The 22,061-nt window shown below is 41.5% G+C and overlaps 3 protein-coding genes across 5 annotated transcripts in view; 2 read left to right on the top strand and 1 right to left on the bottom strand.

Annotated features, from left to right (window-relative positions):
* The window catches only part of LOC311441803 (uncharacterized protein), a gene marked incomplete at its 5' end in the record, with an annotated part of 39,018 nt that extends 31,372 nt beyond the window's left edge, over nt 1-7,646 (bottom strand). Inside the window, one exon of one of the 2 annotated variants that reach the window (XR_014696220.1) lies at nt 7,525-7,646. The remainder of the gene's footprint in view (nt 1-7,524) is intronic. The other variant, XR_014696221.1, reaches the window with a different exon arrangement.
* LOC311441801 (tubulin alpha-3 chain) lies at nt 1,008-6,550 on the top strand. Its single transcript, XM_084530315.1, has 5 exons — nt 1,008-1,374; nt 2,788-3,010; nt 3,541-3,689; nt 4,557-5,237; nt 6,155-6,550. The coding sequence occupies exons 1-5, from the start codon at nt 1,372-1,374 to the stop codon at nt 6,458-6,460; spliced, it is 1,362 nt and encodes a 453-aa protein (XP_084386441.1). The 5' UTR covers nt 1,008-1,371; the 3' UTR covers nt 6,461-6,550.
* Nucleotides 7,647-7,705: 59 nt separating the features above from the next.
* Nucleotides 7,706-22,061, top strand: part of HPS3 (HPS3 biogenesis of lysosomal organelles complex 2 subunit 1) — a 20,987-nt gene continuing 6,631 nt past the window's right edge. For both annotated transcript variants that reach the window (XR_014696219.1, XM_084530314.1), the window contains exons 1-13: nt 7,706-7,982; nt 8,773-9,264; nt 10,760-10,946; nt 12,295-12,380; nt 13,565-13,757; nt 13,989-14,070; nt 15,292-15,446; nt 16,612-16,720; nt 16,913-17,094; nt 17,433-17,610; nt 18,189-18,419; nt 20,264-20,449; nt 21,789-21,977. Coding sequence is in view for 1 of the 2 variants with exons in the window: in XM_084530314.1 (XP_084386440.1) it covers nt 7,760-7,982; nt 8,773-9,264; nt 10,760-10,946; nt 12,295-12,380; nt 13,565-13,757; nt 13,989-14,070; nt 15,292-15,446; nt 16,612-16,720; nt 16,913-17,094; nt 17,433-17,610; nt 18,189-18,419; nt 20,264-20,449; nt 21,789-21,977 (2,493 nt within the window). In the remaining variant the exon portion in view is untranslated. The remainder of the gene's footprint in view (nt 7,983-8,772; nt 9,265-10,759; nt 10,947-12,294; nt 12,381-13,564; nt 13,758-13,988; nt 14,071-15,291; nt 15,447-16,611; nt 16,721-16,912; nt 17,095-17,432; nt 17,611-18,188; nt 18,420-20,263; nt 20,450-21,788; nt 21,978-22,061) is intronic.

Here is a 22,061-nt window from a genome sequence, read left to right as displayed (position 1 = left end):
GTGTTCAAGGAAAGGTCGGACATGGAGCTTAGGGACATGGCTTAGTGTGTGACATTGGTGGTCAGGCCAGATGATCTTGAAGGTCTTTTCCAACCTGAATGGTTCTATGATTCTACGACTCCCTTGTCCTATTAGTTAAAACTAACATTATTGAAAAAGTGCAGCCAGCAGGTCGAGAGAGGTGATTCTCCCCTTCTTGTTGAGCCCCCACCTGGAGCACCATGGTCACCTCTGGGGCCCGCAGCACAACAACCACATGGAACCGTTGTAGCAGGTCCCAAAGAGAGCCATGAGGACGATCAGAGGACTGGAGCACCTCGCCTATGAAGGCAGGCTGAGAGCAGGGGAGACCTGAGAGCAGTCTTCCAGTACTTTGAGGGGGGAGGGACTCGTTATCAGAGAGTGTAGTGACAGGACAAGGGGCAGTCAGGGTTTATAACTGAAAGCGATTTAGATGAGATACAAGGAAGAAATTCCTCACTGTGAGGGTGGCAAAGCGCTGAACAGATTAGATTGCCCAGAGAAGCTGTAGATGCCCCATCCCTGGCACTGTTCAAAGCCAGGCCGGATGAGGCTTTGGGCAGCCTGGTCTAATGGGAGGCACCCCTGCCTTCCTGTGATTTTGTTAATACAGGGGAATACACTGAAAAAGATCAAAGTCTTGACTGTTACAAAAGAAGGAAAGAAAACAAGAGGGGTAGCAAGGCAGACCCTCCAGAACACAACTGAACGTACGCACTGCAAGGTGGATATGCAGAGTTGGATGCCCAGGTACCTGCCGTTTCTGCTGAGAGGGATTTCTCCGCCCGGTTTGTGGCTGCGCGCGGCTCTACTGAGAGGTACCGGCCCTCCCGCCGCCTCCAAATGGCCGCCGCAGAAGCCTGCTCCAGTGACGCCCGCGCTCTCGCAGCCGGCCCCGCTTCCAGCCATTCGCCCAGACTGCTGCGAGCGTAGGCGCGCGCGGCGAGCCCGCGCTTAGGACCTCCGTTGCTGCCTCAGCGCAGGGGGCAGTCCGAGCCCGCCCTAAGGCGACTCCTCGAGCCCCCAGCACGCGCTGCACGCAGCACCTCGGCCCGCGCCGACACGCGCACGTCCCCGCTCAGCAAAGCTCAAGCCCGCCCCCTGCAACCGCCCCGACTCGCGCTCTCAAGCGAGCACGTGGCAGTCATCACCCCCACGTGGGCACATCAGCACAGTCGGCTAATCAGCGGTCTCCGTTCGCCTCTGGAGCGCGCGGGTAACAGCCAATGGGAAGCCAGCGCGCGAAGCCGAGCGGATCGAGGCGGTTACTCGTCGGCAGTTGGCAGTGCTCGGCGGGAGGTGGCGGACGCGGTCTGGTGCGGTCGAGGCTCCTGAGCTTGGCCAGGCAACATGGTGGGGAGCGGGCCTCTCGCGGCTGGGAGGAGGCAGGGAATTTGGGAGCACTTCTGCGGCGGGTCTGGGGAGCTTAGGATTACGTCTACCCTGGCGGGGCTTGCAGAGAGCTGCCCCGTGGAGTCCCCACGGTAGCAGTAAGGTGGGAGGGCTGGGGGGGAGGAGGGAGGTGGCTGTCAGTTAACACGTCGAGGCAGGCGATGTGCAGGAACTGGCCGGTGGCTATCGGGACAAGCCGCGTGGAAAAGCAATGAAAGGCTGTTTATAGCGGTGGCCTCGCTGTCGGCGCGGTGGAGAGAAGGTGACAGGTGAGGGATAGACTACACCCGCCCGAGGTGAGAGACGGCAGGAAAGCGCAAGACAACAGCCAAACATTTCGTTCTGCCGTTTCGTGGCGGCGGCGGCAGCGCTCAGAGCTTCCGAGAGTCGCAGGCAGCCACTCGGAGGAGAGGGGGCTGGCCCGTAACCAGCCATGCGGCACGGCTGCCCGCGCACGGGCGGGGCTGCGGGGTGGTGCCCGGCGCCTGCTGCTCCCGCTCCGAGGCGCGTGGTGCAAACGTGATAGGGAACTGGAGACAGGCAGCACAAAGCCTTTAGAAACTTGGTGCTAACCGAATGGAAGCAGAAATAAGTGCGGAGTCAGCCTTGCCGGCAACGGGTTAATGCCAGAACCCCCTGAGTGAGAATACAAACATGGAGTCAAGGATGCAAGCTTTGATGAAGCCGTGAAGAAAAGAGGACTATAGACACCCTACTGTTTATTTTACGTCTCTGCTTTTTCCTAGAAACACTGTAACACTAAGCTAGAATAACAGTTTATCTCAGTCTCAGTTGTAAGACAAAAATTAAGATTTTTGAGAGATTAAACATGTGGCATGCTTACACTGGTGATATAGCAGAGGAACTCAAAGATGTATGGATTTCCAGGCACTAGATAACTTTATTGCAAGGGAAAACATACTAAAAGGTTTTATGTGGGAAAGATTCTTGCAACATTGCCCAGTACATTATTGGCAATAAATCAAGGAAATGTGGGGTTATTATATAAAACGAAGTCTTTCAAAACCAAGGAAAGGTGGAAAAGAGACTAGACAATATCAAAGATAGAATACATGTGTAGCATGGTAAGGGATGATACTATTGCATTCACCCTACGTGTTCTCCATGACTATGTAGTCTCTAAGGTTCTACAACGTTTTCAATATCATAGTCCAGATCAACTGAGGTGAGTAGAATCTTGCCAGCAGGAGACAACTTGATCAGTGTAATTTTCACTTGAAAGCAGCTGGGGAATACTGCAGCAGAGAAGGATCATGGTAACTTAACCCACAGATTGCTGGTTATTAGGAGAGTGAAATCTAGAAGATGGGTAGCTCTACATTTCATTATCATTATTCTATTTTTAATTTTCAGCGTGAATGCATATCTATCCACGTTGGTCAGGCTGGTGTTCAGATTGGCAATGCATGCTGGGAATTGTATTGTCTTGAACATGGGATCCAGCCTGATGGTCAAATGCCCAGCGATAAAACTATCGGAGGTGGAGATGATTCATTTAACACTTTCTTCAGTGAGACAGGAGCTGGTAAACACGTTCCCAGAGCAGTGTTTGTGGACCTAGAGCCAACTGTAGTTGGTACGTACCCAACATGTACGTCATTGTGAAACCACTCCTTTCCCTGCAGACATCTCTGTATCTTCAGAACACTGCAGATTCTAAAAGATGTATGCTTGGATGCTGCTTTGACGTTTTAAATTACTGTTACTTGGAAGAAGAAAGTAAATAATGATCTGTGGGGAACATTTGGGAGACATTAGAACTTTTTTTGCAGTCTGTGGATAATCTTTCCAAACTGCTGCATGACATCCAGAGCTGAGCTTCATTTAATTGCTATCTAGAATATGTCTGTCTATGCCTGTGATGTAGTTCTCTGAGTTACCTCCGTGTTCCCAGATCCATGTAATGCTCTGAGTGCTTGATGTTTTCCTCTATGCAAAGGGGCTGAAGTTGTGTCAACTTTTTACACTAGTCAGACAAGCTGCATGTAGTCACAGATGCTGTCTACACCCTTATGATATGTGTGTTTACATAGTATTTCACTGCTAGGCAGCATGCATAGAACTGAACAGATAGATTTCACGTTGGCATATTCTGTTTCTTTGTAGATGAAGTACGTACAGGCACATATAGGCAGTTATTTCATCCTGAGCAGCTCATTACTGGGAAAGAAGACGCAGCTAATAATTATGCTAGAGGCCATTATACCATTGGAAAAGAGATTGTTGATCTCGTGCTAGACCGCATTCGCAAACTGGTAAGAGTTCACACTGTAAGTCATGCAGTTATTTAAAATAATTGATACAGCCCTACAGCTATCTATAACTGTGATTTGACACTTGTGTTTGTTGTTTGTTTCATTTTTTTTAATCACTTATCCATTACAATGTTAAAAAAAGAAGTCTTCCTGCCTCCCCCTTTTGAGGTAAATAAAAATTTGGTCAATAAAGCTTGAAGCTTCTTAGGGTCTGAAACAGCATTATTTGAAGGCATTCTACAGATATCTTGGAAACATACTATAAAATCCTTAAAAAAGCATGGTCATATTGTTGTACTTGTTTGTTTGTTATTTTCAACTTGAATTGCACCCTTATGTGTCAAGCAAAATAATTCCAGTACCTGAACCTCAGGTTTTGGTTGAAAGCTCAGAAATTTCAAGTATTTTTCTAGATTTTCATATCCTGATGCACTGTGAGAAACTTGCATAGTACGACCTGATTCAAAGTGAAATAGTGATTGTCTATCTAAAATTACAAAATACTGGTTTTCAATACTTAATTGATACTTGCTGCCATGTAGAGTAGAATCTGTTCCCAAAGGTGTAACCCAGCTGTGATTTATAATAACTTCACAGTGGTATACAGCTGTTCTTGCTTACAGTAGTGTTAAAGTGGCATCAAAAACAATGATGCTACTTTTAAATGTGAAAATACTCATATTCAGAATAAGGTATGCAGTGTCACTGGTAGTTCTGAGTAAAAGATATGCAAGGAAAAAAAAAGTTCACATTTTAAAACTAAAAGAATTAGGAAATAATTGCTTTGGAATGCTTATTTTAATATTACCCTCTCCAGAATAATCAATAACTTCTCTTTCTCTCCCACTTTTTTCTACCCCATTATAGGCTGATCTGTGCACAGGGCTGCAAGGTTTCCTTATCTTTCACAGTTTTGGAGGAGGCACTGGTTCAGGGTTTGCATCTCTGCTCATGGAAAGGCTCTCTGTTGACTATGGAAAGAAATCTAAACTAGAGTTTGCAATTTATCCAGCACCCCAGGTTTCCACTGCTGTAGTAGAACCTTACAATTCAATTTTAACTACGCACACCACACTGGAGCATTCAGACTGTGCATTCATGGTAGATAACGAAGCCATTTACGATATATGTCGTCGCAACCTTGATATAGAACGTCCTACTTATACCAATTTAAACCGACTAATTGGGCAAATTGTTTCATCCATCACCGCTTCACTGCGTTTTGATGGAGCCCTCAATGTAGATCTCACTGAATTTCAAACTAACCTTGTTCCATACCCACGAATCCATTTCCCCCTGGTAACATATGCTCCTGTCATCTCTGCTGAAAAAGCGTATCACGAGCAGTTATCTGTGGCTGAAATTACCAATGCTTGTTTTGAACCAGCTAATCAGATGGTAAAATGCGACCCTCGCCATGGCAAATATATGGCCTGCTGTATGTTATATAGAGGTGATGTCGTACCTAAGGATGTTAACGCAGCTATTGCTACTATCAAGACTAAACGTACCATTCAGTTTGTGGATTGGTGCCCAACTGGATTCAAGGTACATAAATAACTTAGGAGGTGCTTGATGTTTAAAATACTAGGAATTGCATAGTATTTAGATGTGATGGTCACTGTACAATGTTGTAATGTCCCTGTTAGCAAACTGCTTACGTTTCAGATTACATTCTTAAGTATAAATCCAAGATACTGCAACACAGGTGAAAATTCTGTACCAAGTTATAGATAAGCTATCAGTTTTTATAGCAACAGGCAATATCGAGTATCTGAAAACAATTTAAAAACAGGTGGGTAGAAAAAAACTGTGTTACATTTTTCTGCAAGTCTTCAAAAACCTAGGTAATTCTGTATAGAGAAAGTGTAGGTAAACCTCAAACAACTGTAGAAACACCATAGTAAGTTATCTTGTAGTAAAGTGCAGTAACTTCCCAACAACATTTTTGAGATACCTTAAAATGACAGATGCTGTCAATTTCCGGGTCTGTACTGTGATGACAGATGTTCTATGACACCTGGCTTCTATCACTAGGGCAAATCTTTTGTGCTGTTGTTTACAATGTCAACATGGCTGACAATGACACCTTGCAGATAAGCAATCCATCCTTCTAGCTACTGTCAGTGCATTCAGGACTTGAAAGGACCAGATTCTTCTGTTCTATTTAGAGTCCAGTAAGCTCTTACTACCAATTATTTCTTCTAGGGCCCTTCCACAGTCATTTGTGTGACTTATTCATTATGATCTGGTAAAAAAAAAAAAAAAAAAAAAATCTGTAGTGCAGCCTACCTAATACTGTCCCAATATTAATTTGATCTGATCCTGAATTAGGATTTAGTCAAATATGCTCATGAAATGCAAAATAATTCTAAGCTATTTGTTCATAACTGCGATGTTTGTTCATTATTAACAGAAATGTCTTTAACCCTTCCCACTCAAAGTTTTTATTTGTTTCTTTGAAGGTGGGCATTAACTATCAGCCTCCAACTGTGGTGCCAGGTGGTGACCTTGCAAAGGTGCAGCGGGCTGTGTGTATGCTGAGTAATACAACTGCTATTGCTGAAGCATGGGCTCGCCTTGACCACAAATTCGATCTCATGTATGCTAAACGTGCCTTCGTACATTGGTATGTTGGGGAAGGAATGGAGGAAGGAGAATTTTCTGAAGCCCGCGAAGATTTGGCTGCGCTTGAGAAAGATTATGAAGAAGTTGGGGTAGACTCAGTAGAAGCAGAGGCTGAAGAAGGGGATGAATATTTAGAAAACTGAAGTCTGGAAAAGTATGTTCAGCAACAACAACAACAAATTGCAGAACCCTGTTCACTTGTTTGATTGTTTTCAAATAAAGTTTTAAAGGTTCTTTCTTTGTCTTCATTACTATTTACATCTATAGTCACTATGTAAGGACCACTTGAAACTGCAATTTTGGTAGCATCTAATCATGTGCAAACTAAAGATAAAATCAGGAAATTATATAGAATTTCCTGTGATCCTGAAGCATTTTGTGACAAACTTATTTTTGGTTTTGCACAAGCAGGAAATTTCTTTTTGTTAAAGGATTAATGGGTGTTATTCCAAGCCTGTCTGTACATAATCGACAGAAACCTGATATTAAGGATATCGTTGCTTTGAAGCTAGCTTCACAGAAGACACACAAAAAAATAATATACTCAAGTAATTTCCCTAATTGTAGTTATGGCACATACAATTACAGTATTGATTTGAACTTAGTACCAGTATACTAGCTAACAGGACAAAACTTGCTACCTTGAAAAATAAAAACATGAAAATGGAGAGACTATGCAGACAAAATGTAAAATTTTCTGACAAGTGTGCCTCCCTGCATTCAATTCCCTTTAGATGAAAATCTGCTAAAAATACTCCTATTTTAAATTCCTCCATTAACCTATTAAAAATACATTCTTTTGTGGTACTTTCAAATGAACAGAACTTTATAGACACTTGAGAAATTGCTAAGTCATGAGACACAGGTAAAAACTGCTGACCTACTTGCTTAAAATTGTTCAATCTTGAGTTCTGTAAATGAGAAAAAGTTCTTGTTTGTTTGTTTGTTTTGTTTTTTTTCCTCTATAAAACCACGAGGAAGAAAAGATTTTCTACGTGTGCTGAAGATACCCGGGATTAAGTATGTGGAAGTACTTGTATCTAGAGCATACCATGGATGCACAAGTTAAGAAGTTCTAAAGAACTGCTGTTTTCAAAACCAAAGGTGTTTTTGCATCCAGGACGCTGGAAGGTCACAGATCCCAGCAGCCCAACTCGCTAGGCACGATACTGCTAGTGGCACCCACTCCAACTCGGCGCCTGCTCACCTCCGACTGCTCGGCGCTCCGCCGTAACTTACATTCGAACCGAGCAACGCGTAACGAAGGAAATGTACCCAGGTCCTTTCCAAGCTTTATGATCCTGTGAGTGGCGCGCGGGAATCCCCAGCGCCGCCCCGCCCCGCGCCCGCTGCGGAACCGTGGGCGGAGGCGGAAGCCGCGGGAGGCACTGCGGACCCGCGAGCTGTGGCAACTGCTGTAGTGGGGGGGGGGCTCGGGGGCCATGGTGCAGCTTTACAACCTGCACCCGTTCGGGTCGCAGCGAGTAGTGCCCTGCGGGCAGGAGCCGGCGCACTTCTGCTGCGGGCCCGATGTGCTGTTCGTGGCCGGCGCGGCGGCCAGCTGCGGGGTGGAGGTGTTCGCGGTGCGCCACGAGGGCCGCTGCGAACCCCTGGGCTCCTTCGCCACGCTGGGATCCGTGCTGCACATGGCGCACAGCCGAGCAGGTCAGTGCCGGCCGCCGCTGGGCCCGGGGAGACTAAGGCGTGTCCGGGCCGGGCGCGGGGCGGCGCAAACGGGCCCTGCTGGGCTGGGGTGAGCGGCGAGCGGAGGCCGTGGGGCTCCGCCGGGGCGGGCGGCCAGTGCCGCGTGCGGGAGCGTGTCGCGGCCCCGCGGCAGGTCGGCGTGGCGGTCCCCGCCCGCCCGGCGCGGCCCCTGGTGGCGGGTTCAGGCGCCTCTCGGCGGAGCCGGGCGCCTGCCGCGGGCGAGCTCGTAAAGCGGCGGCTGAGGCGCGGAGGGGCAGCGTGGAGCCGTCCGGCGCCCGTCTGTTGTCGTCTTCCTCCGCTGTGGTGGGGCCTTGCGCTCCCGCCCTTGGCCGCTCTGATTTCAGAGCGCGGGGCGGCGGGTGTTTGTGTCTCTTCTCCCCAGCCGATTCCACAGCTGTTAATGACTTGTTTAAATTAATTGACTTTTTGTTAACGGGTATTTGGGGGTTAAAAAAAAATACCTTGTCTGCGAGGGCTGCTCTTAAAGTGGGTTCATTTTAAAGTTATATCCGGGACTTGACCTGTATGTTAGGTCACTTTATTGGTATGTGAATTGTGCTTCATCTAGCAAAGAAACTTGTGCTCTGGTTTTCGTTAAAGAAACATTGGTGAAGACTTCTTTAAAATTTTATGTGAGAGTTGAGAATTTAAGATATTATTTGAAATGTACTTTGTTGGAATAGCAGCTAAACAGCTCAAAAACTGTCATCTATTCTATATTGACGTTTTAGTACTGCTGCTTTGTTTTAAGGAGACTATTTGGTGACAATTGAGGAGAAAAGCAAAGCAACTTTCCTAAGAGCATATATGAACTGGAGATGCATGTCTGCGGGGAATTCTCGTGTTTGTGTCCGGATGGTTGGTCACAAGATGGAAGAGTCATACAGTGAAACCTTAAAAGAACAGATGTCAATTGTGGAAATGCCACTTTCAGATCCTCCGCTGTGCGTTTCATGTTGTCCTGTAAATGGAGATCTTCTTGTGGGCTGCAAAAATAAACTAGTCATGTTCTGTTTGAAATATCTGGTCATAAACCAGAATTTGACTGTATTAGACTTTGAACGCACCTTAATTTTACACATTGATAACTTCATTCCTGCTGAAGTTGCATTCTGTGCCAGACATATAGCCATAACAACAGACTTGGATGTTCTGATCCTGAAACTGGAACTGATCCAAAGTGCAGACAGTACAGAGCAATACACACATCGAGTTAGTACACTAGAAGAACCTGGGAATGGAAGTAAGTAGAGATATTTTTTTTTTTTTCTGCCTCTGGGAATCTGTTAAGTGATTGCTATTACTCTTGAAGTAGGTTCTAACAAAGTAATTGCCCTTCAGAAAGTATTTTAAGATAATTTTTGGGCCATTAGTTGAAAGTTACAGTGCATGAAAAGTTCTGCTACATGTAGTTGGAGGTAACACTTAAATATGCTGTTGTTCTGTGGACACTTTCAGGATGGTGCAGCCACAGAACTAGGTATCTGTTTTGGGGTACCACTACTGGCCAAATCAAAGTGATAGGAAGTCAGTGTGTTGTGTTCAGAAAAAATTCTTCTGTCAGTGTCACTGCCCAGATAAGCGGGTCTCTTCTAAGGGACAAGGAAGAGGCTGAAGGAAAGAATCATCTCATGAACTTCAAAATGATAGAATATCTTGAGTTGGAAGGGACCCACAAGGACCACTGAGTCCCAACTCCTGAATCTGCACAGGATCACCTGAAAATCAGACCTTATGTCTGAGAGTGTTGTCCAAATCCTTGGGACCTGCTACAACGATTCCATGTGGTTGTTGTCCTGCAGTCCCCAGAGCTGAACGTGGTGCTCCAGGTGGGGGCTCAATGAGAAGGGGAGAATCACCTCTCAACCTGCTGGCTGCACTTCTTATGCAGCCCAGCATACAGTTGGCTCTTCGGGCTGCAAGTACACACTGCCAGCTCTTTCACTGCCAGTTCTTTCAGAAATCTTGACTCTGAAGGAATGAGACAGGTGAGGCCTTGTCCTGGTTTCAGCTAGGACAGAGTTAATTTTCTTCCTAGTAGCTGGTAGAATGCTATGTTTTGGCCTAGGATGAGAAGAGTGCTGATAACACTGATGTTTTAATTGTGGCAGAGCAGTGCTTACATAAAGCCAAGGACGTTTCAGCTTCTCACTCTGTCCTGCCTACGGGCAGGCTGGGGGTGCAGCAAGAGCTGGGAGGGGACAGACCCAGAACAGCTGACCCAAACTAGCCAAAGGGGTGTTCCATCCCATCTGGGGTCACGCTGAACAATGTATAGGGGTGGCTAGCCAGGGGGAGGAGGGCCGGACTACTCGGGGTTAGGCTGGGCGTTGGTCAGCGGGTGGTGAGCAATTGCATTGTGCATCACTTGTTTTGTACACATTATTAGTAGTAGTACTATTATCATCATTATTGTTGTTATTTTCCTGTCTTATTAAACTGTCTTTATTTCAACTCACAGGCTTCACTTTCCCATTTCTCTCCCCCATCCCAGAGAGGGAGAGGGGAGGGTGAGCGAACGGCTGTGTGGTGTTTAGCTGCCGACCAGGTTAAACCACAACAGGCCTAAATGAAAGATTGTTCTTGTCTTCTAGCAGAGCTCTTCTGAAAGTCTCGTGGTTTGAAGAAGCCATTGCTTATTAGGTAGCTGTAGTTACAATGTTTAGTTGATGTTGTGCCAGCATTTTGTTATTACTATATGGAATGGTTTGAATAATTAATGCATTTCCGTTGTTAAGGTGTAAAAGATGAAGACCTTTCAACACATACTTTGCAGCTTGAATTAGATGAGTTCATCATATGTCAGAAGCCAGTGGAACTACTTGGGGAAGAAAGTAAGCTATGTGAGATACCCATCACACTGGAATCCACAGAGTTAGCTACAGAAGACACAAAGCACTTTCAAGTGCGGTATCTCCTTTTCAGGTATTATAAATGCATTTTCCCCTGTGTGGGTTAACTGTTACTTTAATAATACCAAGAAGCAAATATAAGCTCGTATCTTGATGAAAGAAATACCCTGGTATTTTGACTTCTGAGCTTCTTATGCGCTGTTTCCTAAGCAGACCAAGAACACTGTGATACCAAAGATGCCATTTTTGGCCTTGTGAATCCTAAGCTTTATTTAATTTTGAGAATGTGGCTAGTCATTACAATTAAAATGGAATTTATCTTTGATGGTTTTGCAGTACTGGTGATGTGTAGTGTCTGCTTTCTTCATACAGCCATACATATTGAATGCTGTGAAGACCGTACATTAGAGCTTCTCTTGTGATGTATCAGAGGAGATGTTTTCTTCTAAGCATACAGAATCATTTAGGTTGAAAAAGATCTCAGGTCATCCAGTCCAACATCCTACTCCCAAGCAGAATCAGCTGGAGTAGGTTTTCCAGGACCTAGTCTAGTCAGGTTTTGAGTAACTCCTGAGATGGGGTAGACTTCACAACCTCTCTGGGAAGCCTGTTACGGTGTCTGACCACTCAGGTTTTTGTACTTTGATTCTGAACTGGCCAAACTAAGTTTTACGTGTCTCATTCTGAAGCAGCTTGTGTCAAACTCCGTTATGGTTTAGAGAAGCCTACTGTAAAGTATAAGACACAAGACTAACCATCAGTCCTGGCTGCGTGACCTTGATCATGGTACTGCCTTCTCTGTGTCTATTCTGCAGGTTTCATCAACTCCAGCTAAAGTGATACCTTTAATATTTATATATATACACCTTTGATATTTTTATATATATATAAAACTTCCCTTTGTGCAGCTGGCAAAGAGGAGTTTACCAAGTATCTTAAGCACTAAGAACTTATTTTGATTTGATTATTTTTTAATAATCAAAACCATTACGCTTCTATCTAAAACTGAGTAAGAACTGATATCTCAGTCCAGTTGTGAATTTTGAAGCAGGGCAAGAAAAAGGATGACTCATAAAAGGAAAGAAAAGTAGGATTGAGGATGAATTTTGTTCAGTTAAATAAAAAGGAAGAAAGATGAAATCAGGGTTCAAATCAATTGCAGCACATCTTCAGTGATCCCAGACTTTGGCATATGGCTTGTAGACAAGCAAAGAAAGAATTTTTGGTTGCAGGAACTTGTTGTTTCTAGCTGTGCTATGTTCTTAGCATTGCTAAGCTAATTGCATTAGTAGTATGAAGGCAAAATAGCTGAATATTAAAACATCAGCTATGGCTGTTAGAACTATCGCTCTTTCCTTGCTCAAGGTGAATGGTAATAGTTTCTCACTGATGTCCCGTGTTGGTTTGGATATTTCCTCTAGGCATTTTGCACCTGACCAGTCGCCTTTTGGGTTTTGTGAAGACATGAAGTTGCACTCTGTTCAACTGCTTCCTATATACCAGACAGGTAGATGCATATGCGTGGATGCATTATGTTCTGTGTCACAGGAGTCCTGGGAAAGGAAGGAACATGTCAGTATAATCTCTTTTGTACACTGTTCCTGTATGATTTGTTTTAAAATTAAGGTATTTCCTCCCTTTTCAGTGATTTAAATTGAGCTTCATTTAACAGACATGTTAAAGTTTCTCTAAGTTCTGTGTAAACTTCGAATGAAAATACCAATTCACAGCACCGTAAGAGTAAGTCTGTTCAAAGACAGTTCTTACCAGTTCTCTACTGACAAATTTTACATCACAAAACAGGTCACTTTTTATGTTGCATAAATAAAATTATCCTCAGTGTCAGTGTAACATTCTAGGCTGTCTCTGAGAGTCAACACTGGAAATCAGAGTAGTAAACCTTAATAATGTTAAGGTACAGGTTACCTTTATGCCAGACTTTTTTTAAAATGGCAAGGGATGAAAGCAAATTTCAGGGATTCATCAATAAACACTAGCTAACGCTTCACCATGACCAGGGGAAAATTTAATCCTTTGTTATGTCACCTTTACTGACTGCTCACCCAGTTTGTGGTTGTCTGTTCTTTTCAGTAGCAGAGTCTCATTTAAGTTGCAGCTGACTCAAGAGGATGAGCTACTTGCTGTTCAATTCCATCCAACTTATTTTCTCTTGTGGTTTACAGACCTTGACAACAGGGTCTGTAGAATCTGAACACACCCTTTACCTGCCAAAGTGGCTTTATAAATAATTCTGCCATTCTCTGACTCTGTTTCATTTAAATGAGGATCTGCATTTTGGTGCAGTTCGTCTGCAGCTTTCGATGAGCATTCATCCCAGGTCACAAGGAGTTGTCTAAGACCAGACTGATCATTCGAGCTATGGGTATTTAGTTGTGATGAATCTGCCAGGACTCCCACATACTGTTGGTTCTGTGGAAATTCTTCACTTGGTGATTCAGCCACGCTTTTGTTAGAAATGCCTTGAAATGTGAACAAGGCATACAGATTGGTGTATTACCAACTGGTATGGTGTTCTTCATGTAGTTCTCCTTCTCTTCAGTAGCTATTAACAAAACCAGTTGGAACTTGATCAGGTCTGAGAGTAGCTTTTAGGAATTGGACTTACAAAGGAATTGCAAGGTTTTGGTTTACGAGATGTATATAAAATGCCTTTCTTATTGTTACATCTAGGAAGTTCTGTGACAGCCCATGAGGAAACTGAGAACAAGAGAGAACTACTCAGTCTCTTTTGCTTTTTCTCTTTGCCTCATGTTGGATATCTCTACTCTGTTGGGAAGGTAGTAGAACTGATTTCTACTTACCAGTATTCAGAGAAGTCAGAGCAGGCAGTTCTCACTCCACAATTCCTGCACGTCATTACAAGGTACTATATTTATGCTTTCGCTGATTGTATTACTATCTTTCTCTTTGTGCTTTATTTTTTCCTGAAGCATTCTGGGCAAGCTCATGTTATGGTGCAGAACGTCCTCCTGCCTAGGCCTCAAAGCCCGTTTCTGCATAAGGAGAAAGATCTGATTCTCTTTAGTCTTGGCTTTTGGATTATTGCATGTCTTCATTTTCTTTGTCATCAGTGTTGTTTCTTCTTTCCCTCTAGTGAGAACCTGCAGTGTTTCACAGTGCGGTGCAGTGCAGCAGCAGCTCGTGATGAGGATCCATACATTGATACTACTGCAAAGGTGCACATCTCATTCTTTTGCTAAAAGAATTGGAGTAGCAGTGTGACGCTTTGTTCCCCTATGTTTCCTTCTGAAATCGTGTTAGTTTCTATTGGCTGTGACCAGAAAAAAAAATCAAAAATGAATACTTTAGTTCAATCTGTGGCATATTCTAAAAGTCTGCACATGTATCACTGGAACAATCTATTATTGTTGTTTAAGATTCTAGATAATTAATAGAAAGTTTTCAAAAATGTCAAAAACTATGATATCATAAGTTTTCAACTAAATTCCATGCTATTCTGAATGGAGGGAGCAGTTTTCCCATATGACAGCTGATGGTGCTTGTAAAGCATAACTGTATTGAAACCTAAACTATTGTTCTTTGTTTTTGTTTTTGAGATGTGCGTGTAATAGTAAGTTGCAGACACTCATGGATTTCCATATTGCAGCCTGCCCTCCACAGGCTGCAGACCCACTCTGGCAAGGGTCCTTCATGGGCCACTGTCCCTGAAGGACGCCCCTGCTCTAGTGTGGGTCAGCAATGGACTGCAGTTGTGCAGGGGTGCCTCTCCCTGGTGTGGGTTTCGCACAGGCTGCAGTCCTTTAGTAGAATTCCTTCTCCATTGTGGAGTTTGACATGTACTTGTTTTTTGTGCCTTTTCTGACATCAATTTCAGATCTGACTGGTTCTGGTTATGACAGGCCCAGGGCAGTTTATAGCCTCCAGATCATCACTGCAGCCCTCTGCCTCTTTACCAAAGATTGAGGTTTCTTCAAAAAGTAGTGCACACATAATACATGATGCTGTGTTGCCTTGCTTCACCATGTATACCAATTTGTAAATGTGGTATTTTATCTTTTTAGAGTTACAAGTGTAGAATATTTCTGGGCAAATGAGGTTGCATTTTTCTATTTTTAGTCCAGCCTAGAGGATATGGTATGTTTTGGCTGAAAGATGCATGTTGAATAAATCAAGGATGTAATACTGGATAGGCAACGTAACAATAAATAGTGCAAGCAAATATAATATTTCTGTCTGTATTTTTTGTTTTTTATATAAAACATAAGCAACTGAAATCAGGACTTTTGCAAACACATCAGGCAGTCTTACATCTCAGCCAAATTCAAACTATTTGGGATTAAGTTTTCCACATTAGGTAACGTTTCCTTTTTGATTTAAAGATTCACTCAAAGCACACACTAACTGAAATTACAAAACACATGTGCTTTTCTTTATAGGCTTGTCCACCTGTTGCTCTGGATGTCTGCACATTACGAATGCAGCTTTTTATAGGACCAAGAGCTATCTGTCATTTCAAAAACCATATAATTCTTCTGACTAAGGCTAACACAGAAGATGTTACTGAAAGACGGAAGCCCACAAGAAGGATGCTGTAAGAATTTGCATATTTTGGGGAGATGGGATTTATAGCTTTGTATACAGTGCTGAATTTTCAGGTGTTGGAGTCGGACAGGATCCTCTGTGGAAAGACTGTTAGGACATAATTCCCTAGCTGATAGATGAGAACAGAAATCAAGCATTGATTTTTGAATTCTACTCTATTAAGTGACATGGAAGAAATGGAAAGTTGAAATTTTACAAAATAAGTTACTCAAGATTGTCAAAGCCAACTTCCGTACGTAATGTTAAAATAACGTTATAAAGAATGTAACTGCTACTGAGAAGAAAAAAATACTTACCCTGGCAAAAAATATGTAGGAGTTATGGGCCTGCAGGCTAACAAAACGTGTTGTAGCAAAAAATGAAAATTTCTTAGAAAGAACCTTTAACTAAATATAAGACAGTTGTGAACATTGCTATATTAATGACAAAAGAAGCACTGGACTTTGGCCTAAGATAGTGTTGTTGTATGTATGTAGTCAAGGTTTTTCACCAAGAGGGTGGTCAGGCGCTGGAGTAGGCCTCTCAAAGGAACCAAGCCTATCAGAGTTCAAGAAACATTTGTACAATGCTCTCAGACACTTGGTTTGATTTTTTTTGTATGGTCCTTTGGTGACCCAGGAGTTGGACTCGATGATCCTAGTGGGATCCATCTCAGATATTCTATGATTAATAAAGAAATGGAACAGGAAGACACTGTTTTCCTAGTGTTTCAATGTTCGGGAATTGAAGACCTAGCCAATATATCAAAAGTAAAAGCGTTCAAGTACTTTTTTTTTTTTTTTTTTTTTTTTCTTTAACACCTTGACAAATGTGTGAATTGAGCTGCAGGGGCAAAAGTGCAGTAAATCTTTATGGAAAGTAACTGAACATCTTAACTGATTTGAATTACTCACTTTCATGTATGTACATGAGACTATCTGGTGTTAAATCCAGGAGAAGATGTACTTGATGTTTTCTAACAGTGATGTTTCCGGTGTACGAACGTGGCTATCTATTACTAGCCATTACAACTTAAATTCACAACTGAACTCTCAAACGTCTACTAGTCTGCAAACATACCTGTTTATGCATTTAAACTGTCAAATTTTTGTTTGTTTTTGGCTACAGAATGTTTATTTGGACATTGGCAACTTAACTCTTTTCCTTTTCTCTAGTTCCAGAAAGGCTAATAGCATCAAATCCAGAACAAATTCCGAGTCAGAGCCTGGGTGGAATTTATATATTATAAACACTGTTTCAACCATCCAGCTGTACAGAGAAATGGTATTTCCCACTCCTGCTTTTGTTTATTGACTAAAAATAGGTACTGTTAATCTCTGGTGCTGAATATACTGTAATATATCTCTTATGAATAGCTCATAATTCTATTTCAAATACCTGCTGCCTTCTCTAGAATTGTTTCTGTATATTCTTTATTTTTAACAGCATCCAAAGTGTATCATGTATCTGTTCTAGGTAGATTATAGTAGAACTTACGAAAATGCGAAAACTGAGAGTTGCATCCACCTCCTAAGTGAGGCTCACTTACTAGTCAGAGCAGCTATAATGGACCCTGGTTTCCTTAAATCAGATGATAAAGAAGAACTTCTAAGAGCATTCGGAGAAAGTTGTGCCTTTTTAGGAGACTGCTACAGCAGGTATGTTTTAGATGTCAAAGTGATATAGATGAGCATTTGTTTCTAATAATGTAACCTTAAAATGAAAATCCATTATTCCTTGCTATTTTGCATTGGCATGGCATATGTATTTCAAAAACTTACATTCTACCAGAAAGCTTAATCTGGTCCTCTGTTAAGTGCCTGGTTGTTTTTATTGTCAGTTTAACACAAAATACGATGTTACCTTGAGTATTAGCTATGTATTTGCAGATACTGGTGTGCTTGCAACTTTGATGAGTTATTTTAGTTCTTAGAAACAGTGGTGTCAGATGTGTTGCTCTTAATTGTTCATTTTCCTTCCCATCTGTTACTTTCAGGTTTGACACAAAGGATTACCACCTTGCTTTGCCATACTATAGAATGGCGGGTTTATCCGTGTCTGAAGTTTTAGAGCGACTAGTTTCAGAAGGTGATGAAATACAGACATATGAAAGAGGTTTTATATTTTATTTAACTCACTCTCTTAATGAAGACATAAATGAAGAATTAAGCAAGGTAGAAACAAGTATTTTTTTCTTAATCTGTTGATTTAATTACAATTTAAGAACTGCATCAAATATTAAGTAAAATTTCTCTTAAAATGCTGAACTGTTTATTTAGTATTACAATTATTCTTTTTCATACATTTTTTTATTTACCCATTTTTGACAAAAGAGCATGCATGTAACAGCTGTGATGCTTTTGGGCTGCTTTCAAGCAACTTACGGATTTGGTTATCACAAGGCATATTGATAATGATGGTTCCCACTTGCACACAGAGATACTGTTGTGCTAGAAAAGTTCTGTCTCAAATCTCTTTAGTTTCCCATTTCTGCAACAATGCAAACTGTTTTTTGAACCTTGCCATATTGCTCAGATTGGTAAAACTGACTCAGTGGGGTAGAGAGTTCTCCTGGCTTTTCAAAATAATGTGCTGAATCATTCCTGGTTAGAGTAACTTTACTTTCACTAGTAGGGATTTGGTAGCTAATCTGTACTTGCCTATTCAAAAGAAGAAAAGGAGTGCTTCTTATGCCAGAAAAGATTACGTATCTGGAAACGTTAAAACTGTCAAATGGGTTTTATTTTAATAGGAATCAGCGAATAAAGTTCTCCAGATATTCAGTAGTGCTGATCCCATGCAGCTGCCTCATATCCTCTGCAGTCCCTGCATGAGAAATGCATGTCCTTTGACAGCTGTGAAGTATCTTCATAAAGTAGAAAACAATATGCCATCAGTGGTCCTCACACTTACTAAGGCTTTCATGGCGCTGAAAATGGGAGACCTGATGATGTATGAGCATGAGATGGGCTCCCATAAGGAGGTAAAGTATGCTGAAAGCACGAACTGTTTGCTTTTTACAATGCTCAAGTCATTAAGTTTGGCTAGTGGCTCTGTTTTACAGTAAAACATCCTTTCAGTTGCTCTTCTTCCTCCTGGTATGCATTATAGGCTCCACTGAATGTCTGCAATAACAGTAAGATCCAGGACTAGTGTACGCTGGGATGGTTCCATCTTTGCAAAGCCTTATCAATAAACAAATGTTTTAAAGGCTTTATTTTTTTTTTTTATAAATTAAATGCAGTTTACTGGAGCATAACAGGCTCCGCAGAGCCAATGCTCTTCACCAATATGGCGGGGTTGCATAGTAGCATTTTTCCGCCTCTCCAGCTCTCCATCTGTAATTAATACATGATTAACATGCAGTGTGCCCATGAAAGCCTACCATCTGTATATAAACAGCCCTTATAAAATTGCTTTTGTAGCAGAATGTCCGTGGTGCATACAAGCCAAAGTTTCTGTATACAATCTCCTTATACAATTTCCAATCTTCTGTAGAATCAAAGTACTTAACTTTTATTAAGACTAGATCAGAACCTACTTCAGTGCTATCAAAATCAGAATTCCACATCAGTGGGGAAAAAATGTTAGCTGATCATTCTCTGCCATAGGTGTTCACATGTGGATTTAGACTGAGCCCAGTCTGTAAATTACTTCTTGTTAAGATTCTTCAGGAGTGTTGAAAAAGGAATATTCAAAGTTTGTGGAGCTTGAAATCTGAAATCTTTCTGAGTGTGAGCTGTTAGAGGTCTAAAAGGTTTTTAAGATAAACTGATAGATAGTCCAAACTTTGGTACCAAGCTTCAGCATGAAAAGTCCTTGGAGAGCTTTCAAGAGTTACTAGGTTTTGAATTGCAAGTTGGGAACTGTGGATAGCTGTTTCAATTATTGTATTTAGGACCACCTGCTTTCTAACCATTTGCAGCAAGATCAGGTGAAATTGTGACATTACATACAAGCTAAGAAATACATACTCACAGAATCACAGAATGGTTGAGGTCAGAAGGAACCTCTGGAGATCATCCAGTCCAAATATTCACCACCACCAGTCCATTGCGTACCTCATTTAAAGGTTAGGGACTTGGTTGTGTGTGTTGTTTTTTTTTTATTATTTTTATTATTTTTAATTGATCTATTACAAAAATGCTTTACTACATCTCACCTTTAAAAAGTATTTTAGTGCAAATTCTTAAAAATAATGCTTCTAGAAAGATAAAGAAAGGAAAGATAGTTTCTACATACAGGGGTTGAGAAATGTTTACTTTCTTCCTAGGTCTGCCTTATATTTGTGGTGTATTTCATTTAATATGCTCAGGCATCACTTCCCAGGTGTTTTTAAAATGGAAATAATATTTTGTTATATTACCTTCAAAGGCACTCAGATGCCCAGAAACAACTTAGAGTTGTATATTTTGCAGCATGTTTTGGTCATTATTTCAGGTGTATTTTCAATATAAAAATGATATTTCAGCTAAGTAGTTAATTGAAATTTCAGCCAGTGATTTTTCAGAACACCCCGTATATTTAGTGTCTGTGATTCCATAGTAAAATCTTTTCTTACGCATACAGTAATTCCAGATTTCAACAGCACATTTTTTCCAGTGTTCAGGCAATTGTCATAGTGCTCAGGAGTCACTGATCCAGCACACAGTTTGGACCTGGATCTCTGGAGAGCTACTCTATAAACTGTAGAAAGCTTATATTTCCATCCCCTTAGTTTTCTTTATTTCATCTATATAAACTTGACTGCCTGAGAAAATACTGAGTTTGCAGAGTTGAATTGTACATGGGTTGAGTTCTTTACCTGATTTATATCTATGTTTGTAGACAGTACTGGCCTCTGGCTTCACTGAGCAACCGAAACTCCTGAGACAGTATAAAGAAGGAATCGTTATTCCAACTGAATTTGCTGTTCACCTGAAGGAGATGCAGCCTGGATTACTGGTGGCTGCCATAGTGGCTTTACATGAGAACAGTAAAATTGAACTGGAAGAAGCAGATGTGTTTTTCAAGGTTGGCCTCTGACAATTTTTTCCTTTTTTTTTTTTTTTTTCCCTTCCATGTACTGATGTTATGTTCAGCTTTTTTTTTCTTTTTTTTTTTTTTTTTTTTTTTGAACGAGAGAGATGAAGGTTGGATATGTTCCAGTTTTGATAGATGACTACATCAGAATCTGGAACTTCTGGAAAGAAATACTGGTCAAATCAAGTAAAAAAAAAATCCATTAACACTTGAATGGAAAATACCCCAGTCTGAGGGATCTTTCAGTGGCTTCCTAACAGTTTGGCTTCCTAAGACTATTGAAACTTAACAGAATTTGGATAAACCACTTCCATAGGCTCCTTTTGATGAGACATATTTCTAAAGAATGAGAATATTAAATACACATTCTATATTAAATATGCTTCAAATATGAAGGTATATAATGCTCTGATCATCTGTATACACTTCTGAAAGAAGAGTGGGTCTCTGCAGTTTATGGAAAGGAAAATAGAATTATAGAATGGTTGGGGTTGGAAGGGACTTCAGTGATAATCTAGTTCCAACCCCCCCTGCTGCGGGCAGGGATGTCACCAACTAGATCAGGGTGCCAACGGCCCCATCCAGCCTAGATTCGATCAATTGGATCAATTCAATACACTTGTTACTGTAAAACATCTAGTTACTGACGTTTTCTTTGTTTGGACTGGGAATAGACAAAACTTTTTTTTCTACAATCAGTAATGTTGTTTGGATTAAAACCACATATACTTCAATATTGGTATGTTGTGGTCTTGCATCTGTTACTGTGAAAGACCTATATCAGAAACACCAAATCATGAAACCTGAAATAGAACAAATATGTTTTTTCAAAGTCAGGTGTAAACTGAGTAACAAATCTTTTCCCTGCCTGACACACGAGGCCTTAAAGCCCAGAAGCATCTCCCTTGTGGGACCTACCATTATACCTGAGCTGCACATCATTTTGTTATCATTGGCCTTTGATTACATTAAGATTCTTTCTTAGAAGACATCTGTTAGGCTGTTGGTGTATATAAAAGCCTCTAAAGTAGCAGTCAGTAAATCCTTGCTGACAATGTGCTGACATTTCTGTCAGTGGAATAAATCTTCAAGAAGTAATCAAATCTATACGTTAGAATTGATTGCTTTAAAATCGTTCCATGAACTTTATACTTTGCCAAGCACTGTATCATGTAGAATCACATCTATCACCTCAAGACAAAAAAGGAACCAACATCCTGCCTCTAGTAAAAGTAAAAAAAAACAGTTCCTTTTGTTTGTTCTAACTTCTTCTACTAATAATTGCCACATTCTATACTAAATTGCTGTCTTCTAATGTTTTTGTTCTTAGATATTGTGTAATAACAGTGAAAACACTGTTCCTCAGCTCTTGGTAGATTTCTGGGAAGCTCTCCTTGTAGTATGCTCTCAGGAAGATGTACTTCAGGAGCTCTTACTGAGGGTTACTTCTCAGTATGTTTGGAGAATATCGAAGAAGCAACTTCCTGAAACTAAGCCATTGAAAACAACAGAGGATCTGGTAAGTGTACTACTCATATGTTTTATATCTGTGTTGTTCATCCAAAGTCTATCCAAATATTTTGTATTTTAATTCTGGACAGTT

This window comes from Aythya ferina (assembly GCF_964211825.1).
Source record: "Aythya ferina genome assembly, chromosome: 9".
Classification (NCBI taxonomy): domain Eukaryota; kingdom Metazoa; phylum Chordata; class Aves; order Anseriformes; family Anatidae; genus Aythya; species Aythya ferina.
This window is presented reverse-complemented; position numbering and strand designations above follow the sequence as displayed.